At 52.6% G+C, this 8,836-nt stretch overlaps 1 protein-coding gene across 4 annotated transcripts in view; it reads left to right on the top strand.

Moving 5' to 3' along the window:
• Window positions 1–2,128: 2,128 nt before the first annotated feature.
• The window catches only part of LRRC7 (leucine rich repeat containing 7), a 180,890-nt gene continuing 174,182 nt past the window's right edge, over window positions 2,129–8,836 (top strand). For all 4 annotated transcript variants that reach the window (XM_064454837.1, XM_064454840.1, XM_064454838.1 and 1 more), the window contains exon 1: window positions 2,129–2,224. In XM_064454837.1, the coding sequence (XP_064310907.1) occupies window positions 2,200–2,224 (25 nt within the window). In that variant the 5' untranslated portion in view covers window positions 2,129–2,199. The remainder of the gene's footprint in view (window positions 2,225–8,836) is intronic.

Raw genomic sequence — 8,836 nt, 5'->3', positions numbered from 1 at the left:
AGGGTGTCTATGAGGGCACAGGCTGGTGACACAGGTGGGAATCTCAGCAATGTTAAGCAGGAAACAAAGCCCAGCCCGGAGCTGAACCTCCCTCCCACACTGTGCCCCAGCCATCCCCTCCCCAGGCCCTGGCTTGCAGGGTTTTTGCCCCCTGGAGAAGGTTCCCACCTACCCCATCCTTCTGCAGCTCCCCCATGGCACAACTGTTTCTCCCACTCAACACTTGTCTTTACTGGGGAGAAAGATATGTCTGTATTTTGCAGATAAGGACTAGACTTTTCCAGGGATTTTCCTGTTGCAAGTCTTTTTGCTCTGCAACATCTTGGAGATGTTTATCAGGAACATATAAGAAAGGAAAAGAACTCCCCGTTATAACAAAAAACCCCCCCCATATCTCATGCTACAGTATATCTCCTGGGAGACAGATTTCCATCCCGTGCCCACGAGAAGCTGTCCCTGCCGTACCCATCGCTGCTGTGCAGACGGCAGTTTGCTGCCTATGATGTGAACAGCACCCAATGTGTTCCCGCATTCAGCTGGCACCGATTTTATGTGCAGCTGGTTGTAACAGCAAACGCTTCTTCTCCTCTTTGATGTGTTTTAACTGAAAGAATATTTTATTTTGTGGTCATTCCCTGCTGGAGGCAGGCAACCCCAAAGGTGCTGCAAGCAGGGCTCAGGCTGGTGCCGTGCCGGAAGCCGAGGCGGCTGTGGGTGTTCTCGGGCCGGCTGTGGTGGAGGGGGAGATCCATTGAAGACCCCTCCCCATTTCACTGCTGAAATCAAACCAGTGAATGCCCACTTCAAACAGTACAAAAATGTTGGTGGAACAAAACTTTTCTGGGCCAAATTTCAGTTCCCACTCTGGAGATGGCGAGAGCGGGAGAGTCTGGGAGCTGCCCGGGCTGGCCCGTCCCCAGCGCAGGTGTCCCTGCACCAGCAACGGGGAGAGGTTATCTGCGCTGAGGGATTCGCCATGCGGGACGAGGGCGGAGAACTCACTGCGGGTCTAAACCCTCCTGTGATCCTCTTCCAGCTCCCGCGACATGCCTTCCCTCTCTGACGCCGGCCAGATCCCGCAGTGCTGGAAGAGCAAGGTGACGACCTTACAGAGCACACAGCTGGCAGGCTGTAAAGCCACCCTGTCACCGAGGAGATCAGGCGCCATCGGCGCGGCCTGCCCGGGAGCCGTGCTCGGCAGCTGCCGCGGCCAGCGCGGCGCTGCGCGGGGGAGAGGCGGGCTGGCGCCGGGGGCCGCGGCCGCTGCTCGGGGTGCTGCTGCGTTTGGAAACAAAGCGTGAGAACAAAGGAGCGAAGCGGCACCTGCACTTGCCAGTCGCAACAACTGCTCTGCAGAACACGAGGGGAAGCTGCAGACAACCCCTCAGGCAGGTCCTCAGCACCGCTCCCGGGTAGCGCACAAAGACAGGGGCAGGTTAGCTAACGGGAGCGGAGGTCTGGCACCCGCGCGCTCGCCCCTTACTCTCCCGCAGCGGCTGGATGTTCCCGGTGATGGAGGACAGCCTCCACCCCTGGGCACGACGCCCCTGCAAGGTCTTCCTCATCGCCCATACTGTTTTAGTCCGTGGCCTGCGACATCCCAGTCCCGTGGCGGGGATGCCGAGCCACCTCCCATCGCCCTCCCGCGCCCCCGGCCCCTGCAACTTATCCAAAGTGAAGAAAATGGCTCCTGCCTTAGGGGGAGGAGGGAGACCGAGGGCGGGAGGGCGCTGTAAGACAGCCGGGGGGAACAAGAGCGATGGCTTTTTGGCATCTCCCCCGCCCCCACACCGCGGGGATGCCTCGGCCCCGCCGGTGATGCTCCGGCCGCGGGGCGCCCCGTCGGGGCGCGAACCGGCAGCACCACCTCCGCGCACCGCACCGCACCGCACCGCACCGCACCACGGGGAGGGCGCGGCCGCGGCACGCCCCCTCCGCCCCTCCCTCCCGAGCCCCGCCGCTCCGCGCCGCTCCGCCCCTGCGCAGCGCAACGCGGGCGCGCAGCGGGACCGGAGCGGCGCGGCGCGGAGCGGACCCGCCCCACCGCCGCCGCCGCCGCCGCCTTTGTGTCTGGGCGCCGCCCCGCACGGGGAGGCGGGCCCTGCGCGGCGGGGCCGGCGGGCGGCGAGCCGCGGGCGCGGGCAGCCCTCGGCGGCGCCCCCGCAGGCTCCGCGCCCCCGGACCGCGGCTCGGCCGCGCATGGACGCGCGCTCCCGCCTGCACCGTGAGTACCGCCGAGCCGGGGGCGGGGGGGGGGCGCGGGGTCCCGCGGGGCGGCAGCGGCTCCCCCGCGCAGGGATGCCGCCGCCTGCGCCCCCGGTGCGGGACGGATGGTGCCGCGGCCGCGGGGCGCCCCCGGGGCCGGGCCGGGCTGCGGGTCCGCGGCCGCGGAGCCCCCGCCGAGGACAAAGGCGCGGCGGGGCAGCGCGGCCCGGCGGCGGGGCTCCCCTCGGTGCGCAGCCCTCGGGCACGGACCGCGCTCGGAGCCGCCGCCGCCTCCCCGGCTCCCCGCGGGGCTCCCGCACCGAAATGACATTTCTGGTGTATCTGCGCTGTCGTTCCCTTCAACCCGCCCGAAATAAGGCGTCGGGCTTGGCTCGGCTCCTGGAAAATTCTGCGCCCTTTCCCGTTTCTGTGCCTTTCTCCCGAAGCACCGGCGCTTCGGGGGGACGTGGCGAGATGCAGCAGCGTCTCCGAGGTGGGGAAATCTGTGCCTTTCCAGAACCCGCGGCTTCTCACGGTCCCGTGTGGCTCAGATGCTGTCATCCTTCTGCTAACGCAAGCCCCCTTTTGAATCTCTGCCGCTCAGAAGAAGGCTAGCCAGTGCTAGAAGTTGGTTGCCAGGGGCTCGGGGAGCCTCGGGGCAATAGGTACAAGCTCATCCCTCTTCCTGGGGAATTTAGAAGCACCTCCCCGACCCCTGGGCCGGGGCGTAGGTGCGGGGTCTCGGGGCCTGCGTCTCCTCAGTCCCACCTCCAGCCGAGGGCAGAGGGGACAGCGTGTGCCGAGGGGCCCGAGGAAACGGCCGGGTTTGCCCATTTTTTCGGTGAGGCTGGACTGGGGAAGGGTCCTGTCCGTGAAAGCACGGTGGAAAGTTCCTTGGTTTGGGGGAAAATAAAACTGATCCCTCTCCTGGGTATTTGTGGTACGCCTATCACTCCGTTAAACACCGTCATTTTGCTTTTGTACATCTGTGATTTTCAGCTGAGGACTCCAGCCATGTGCTGGTCTTGGTTTTAACCTCAGGTGTCCTGAATAATTATAACCCTTAGGAACAGGTGAAATGGAAAGCATTTTCCTCATCGTTATATGGTGAGAGAAGTGACTTAATCTGGTGGGTTTTGCCGTTACGCGGCTGCTCGCTCAGATGCTCAGCAGAGGATGTATGCTTGCCATGGCAACCTCCACGTCGCAGAGTGCAGGCACTTTTTTGGAAGTAGCGAGACTTGCTAAAGAAATAGGAGGAGCTGATTTCAGAATCTAAATAAATCTAAATCAATTGTGCTTCTTGGAAATCATGACCTCTTTTTCGAGAATATTAATGTTGTTACAGATCACGGGTAGGGGAAGGGAAAGGGAATCGGCTTCCCGAGGAGGTCATGTATCTTTCTTTTTGTGCAACTGCAGTGAAAGAAGGTTTCTTCATTTTTGAAATAGTATTAATTATGGTAATTTTATTTCAAAACCGTATTAATTTAATGATCTTCTAACCAAATATCTGGATGTCATGTTAGCTTGATGTCCAGGTGAACTTTAACCTTTGCCAGTATTTGATGTGTAAAACTTTTTCTCTGGTAAGACAGTATTAATTTTCTCACACAGGAGGAGCTTTTCTCTTTGCTTCCGTTATACAAATAATATGAAATACTTTAAAAAATGGTTTTACATTAAACCAATTTTTGCAGTTGCTGAAGGAGCAGCAATCATCGCTAATTGCCCACTGGACACTGGATGCCTAACGAGCAGCAGTTTGGAAGCAAATACTCCTCGCTGTGGAAAGCCTGGCTAGAGGCAGCTGCTCGGACACGGCGTGACTGGTGCTCGCTACACTTGTGGGAGGCTATCGAAAGGAGGAGTGGTGCATGGTCATGAGCAAATTCTTCACTCCTTGATCTCACAGGAAATAGTAAATGCTTGATCCCACAGGAATAAATAAATAATTTTAATGGGGAATGCATCACCCCATTAAAAATTTGTTAAAGTCATAGCTGCTTAGAAAAGGGGATTTTAAAAGGAAGGTTGTCCATTATCTCTGGAATATTTCAAGATGGCAGCATGTGTGCGCTATTAAAGCCACAAAACTTTAGAGTAACGAGGAATTAATACCCCCTGAGGTATCTGCATCTGTACAAAGCTTCAGCTGTGTGCACTGATCTTAAAGCAGAAATGCCAGTGATGCAAAATACAACAGAGCATCGAACTTCATCATAGACCTGGAAAACAGGGATTAACCCACATCTGAACGTGGCCAGCAGATGCCTCTGAGGGAGAGCAGGCTGCAGCGGTGTGGGGGCAGCCCCAGAGCCCCCCCCGTGCCTGCTGAGCCACCCGTGGGCTCCGCACTGTCCTGTGCCTGCACTCAGCCAGGGCTGTGCTGCTGGGTCCTATGGCAAAGCCTGGAGCTGCTGCCCAGGATGGGCCATTCGGTGCCTGGGGGACCAACGTGCAGCAAAGATTTCCTAGTGCTTCAGAAATGGAGAATTCTAACCTACTAGACACCAGTCTAATACAACCCCTACCCTGCCCTGCTGGGGGGGTGATGTGTGGGTGGTGGCTCCATCCCTGGAGCTGCACAGAGGCCCTGGCTGTGGTCCTGGGCAGGTGGCCCCAGGTGGCCCTGCTTCAACTGGTGACCTCAGAGTCAGACCTCTGTAAGTGGGTGTAGGAGGAAATGCTTGCCTTTGAATAAGGGTATATGAATCCATCAGACAGATCACAGGCACTTTGAAAATAGGCTGGTCCTCTAGATCAGTGTCTGAAAGCCCACACCGATTACCCTGTAAAAAGCAGTGTAGAAAACTGTCCCAGAAATAGTCAGTGCTACTTTATAATATAAATTAATGATCTTGATAGATCTAAGCTGAGCACAGACCAAGAACCTAAATGTTGTATTAAGCCCTATTTAAAGATTTCTAAGAGTCACCATGTGTCTTTGGTTTTTCATCTCAGCTCTCTCTAATTTTAGCGTGGTTTCTGTAGGCTTTAATTTGCCAACAAGGCAGATTACCATCAAATCCTAGGAGAAGTCTTTCAGGACTTTTAGCTTTTTGTCAGATCTTTTTTTTCTGGGAACGCAGCAATTTGTTGATGGCAGAGAAATCCTACGTGTTTTCCTGTGCATCTTCACTGGGCAGATAGAAACCTTTTAGCGTGACCTGCTTAGAAGCTGGGGAAGAGTCAAAGGTGGAGAGACGGAATAGTCAGGAGGAAGAACGCATGGAAGGAGCTGTGGATTAGGCTGGGTGAAACTTTGCGTAAGAAGTCTGGCAGCCCAGAGGAGAGGCTGCCACTGGCAGTTTTGTAGCTAAGCGCAAAATTAGGGAAGTAAAGGAGTATAAAATTCGTACAACTCTGGAGGTGCTCTGGTGAGGTGGAGCAAGTAAAATGTTAATGGGTCAAGTTATGGTGAATGAAAAGGAAAGGAAGCCATAAGCTCAGGAAGGCTGCTCTTTTTTATTATGAGGAGGAGAACATTCTTCATCCTTTACTTAACTTGTATCCAGACTGAATGAATATATAGCTGCAGGAGTTTGAGTTTAAGCTTATTGGAGGAAAATGTCCCCCCCCCAAAATATTTTGCTGGGGAAAAGAAATGAAGATGAGAGCTGAGAAGATGAAAATCTGAGGAGAGCAAGTTTGACCTTTTGTAAGCATAGGACACAGTGGGCAGAAAAAATCTGAATCTGTCTCAATTGGGTGAAGGACAGCCGTACTGTTTATTCAGATCAAATAATCAAGATGTGTGAAACAGTCTGTGGGACTCCTGTGGGTTGGCACTTGCTGTGCAAGTTCCCATGGATGGGAAACAAACACTTGGCTTTATGTCATGTAAACTGTCAGTCATTACTATTTTTTTGATGACGTGCTTAAGATGTAAAGACATACTTGTGAAATCTTTGATGCTTAGTTTACCACCGAAGTTTGATGCTTGGAAGATATGACATGGACTATAAATAGAGCAATCAATAGAGCAATCTTCCAGGTATAAAATATGCACTTAAAGAGCATTTTGATAAACAGAAATACGTGTGAGCTCAGGAGTTCATGTTGTGTGACATCGCGAGCAGCGCAGCGGAGCAGAGTGTGCCCGTCTGCTCATTGACGGTAGGAGTCGGCGGGCTGCGGGCACTGACCTCGAGTCACGTAGCTGATGCTCTCCTCCTCCAAGAGTGCTGCTCTGAAGTGGAGAATTGAGCTTTGGTTGACTTGGATTGTTTTTCAGCTGCTGATTTTAAAATACTGCTTTGTTGTTGTCTTTTTTCTTTTTTTTTTTTTTGTACTTTTAAAATTTTTACTGCAATTGACTTAGGGAAGATTGTGGAAGAAAGATGATTGCATGCCAGGAGAAAGATGGCATACCAGAAACTGCTCTGAGAGGAACCTGCTGTCGTAATGGATTTATACCTTACTGGTGGTCTGTTATGTGAGAGGCCATCATCAGTGCTGTCTTCCCTTTCTTCAGCGTGCGTTATTTCTTCTGCAGTAGGTGTTGGGTCTTGGTTGTGTTCGGAGGTGAACAAGCCCTGGCGGGAGCTGAGCCATGAGGCCAAGAAAGCACTGTAAGGAGATAAGAGGAGCTGTCAGCGGGGAGGCCTCGGTGCCTTTGGTGGCCGAGGAGCGGGGCTGTGTCTGGCAGGTCCTGGTGGCAGAGCAAGGGGTGGCAGCAGCAGCTGCTCTGGCGGGGCCAGGAGCTCAGTCTCCAGCTCTTCCCAGGTCAGACCCCACCTGTCACTCCCACTGTCTGCTCTTCTTGCATCACTTTATTCTCACATGTATTTAAAAAAACTCTATTCAGACACCATATGTTCTGTTTTCAATACCATGTTCCCATCTTCTCACTGTTGCTGTTCTCAGTGTTTGACCACTGAAGAGTCTTTTGGGCAGAGGCTCTTCATCCCTGGTAGATGCTTTGTGAGATGTTTGTGGTCCTCATTACTCTTGAGAAAAGGGCAGTTTCACAGGCTGGAGCACCACCCTGACAAGAGGAAAATGTGGGAATGGTTACGGAGCAGTGCCTGGAGGCTGGGGGAGCTGGTGGTGAAATGGATGAGGCTTGGGAGGGGAATGCATCACCGCAGTGGGAAGGGGCCTCTTGGTACCTGGTGGGCAGCTTCACTTCATAATTAGCATAAAATCTGCTAAAGGTGTTGTTTGAGTGGTGTCAAAATCTCTTTGTACCTTGCATTTAATTTTGCCTCAGGTATTTGATACACTGATCAAACCGTATGGTGCATGTGTTAGGCGTTTCCACCTCTAGGCACACTGAAGCTTTAGCTGTTGTTACAATAAAAATTCTTAAATTTCAAAGCCTGAGTACTAAATTGGTAGCTTTCAGCAGTTCTCTAATTATGTGAGACATTTTTTGTACTTAACAAATGGTTCTTATTCTTGCCAGCACTTCAGCCCGGTGTTCTAGGACTGTGGGTGTCAGGGAACAGAACATATTTCTGTGTCTGTGAATATGATCCCACACGTTGTCTTAAGTGGGAAAATGTTCACAGCCCTTATAAGGCGAGGGATTTTTTCCTAAATCCATCAGTGCTTTCTCCTGCAGTAATAACGCAGTTTTATCTTCCTGGCGCTTTGTAGGCTGGATATTGATTATGAACCAGAAATATGAAATGGTCTTCTTTTTTTTTCTGGCAAAAGTATCCTGCAGTGTAACCTGCTCGGTCTTGTAAACCATTCAGAAATTGTTTCTAGAAGTGTCTGACGTTTTTCAACAGCTAATCAATGTATAGATGCTGAACTAATAGATAAGTACCTGAAAGCAGCAAGGGTGCTGTCTGGTATTGTGCGTCTCTTCCTCATCTTTGCTGTGAGTTTCCATGCTCCTCCTCATGTTCAGCCATTTTGACAGCAGAGTTGCAGTCACCTACAGTCAAGCGCTGTAGAAGCAGCTAAGATTTCTGCATGTCATGGCACAGTGGCATACTGCACGGGGATGTGCCATGCCTTTCAGTTGTGTGCCAGGAGGTATCTTGCCGTGTTTTGTGGTGAGATTTGTGAAATACATGAGTTACCCAGGTACCTTGTGATGTTTGGAATGAAGGTTGGTTCACGAACATGTGAAATAAAGGGTGAAGAGTTCTTTAGGGTGGTGGAAGAGCAGAATTAACTTCAGATGGATTTTGTTGAGGAATACTCATTTTTGCATTAGATATTCCTGCCCAGTGGCATCGCACCCCAAAATCCTGTTGGTTTGTAACAGGAAGGCTATATAATGCTCATGGTCATATTCAGGAGGAGGAGGCGTGAGGATTCATCCATGCCGGTTGGTGGGAAAGCTGGAGGTTGAGGATGGGCGTGCTGGAGCTGGCAGGAGCCCTGCCATGGTAGCTCAGCAGCGTGGCATGGTGCCGCCTGCGCTTGGAGGGTTCTTGCTGTACAGGTGTTTTGGCCTGTGTGGTCACCCAATCTGGAGGGCGGTGACCTGATGTAAAGGGCACCCATCTAGTATGCATGGGAGAGAGGGGAGACATGAGCATGGATGCTGTTATTCTTGGGTAAGTGATGTCATCTCATGCACTTTCATCACCACCCTTTTTTTTGGAGGAGCTGTGCATGTTCATCCCCACCTCCACAGGCACGTGGCAAGAAGGGAAGGAGATGGCCT

Source organism: Phalacrocorax carbo, chromosome 6 (assembly GCF_963921805.1).
Source record: "Phalacrocorax carbo chromosome 6, bPhaCar2.1, whole genome shotgun sequence".
Taxonomy (NCBI): domain Eukaryota; kingdom Metazoa; phylum Chordata; class Aves; order Suliformes; family Phalacrocoracidae; genus Phalacrocorax; species Phalacrocorax carbo.
Note: the sequence above shows the minus strand (reverse complement) of the source record. Positions and strands in the feature narration are given on the sequence as shown.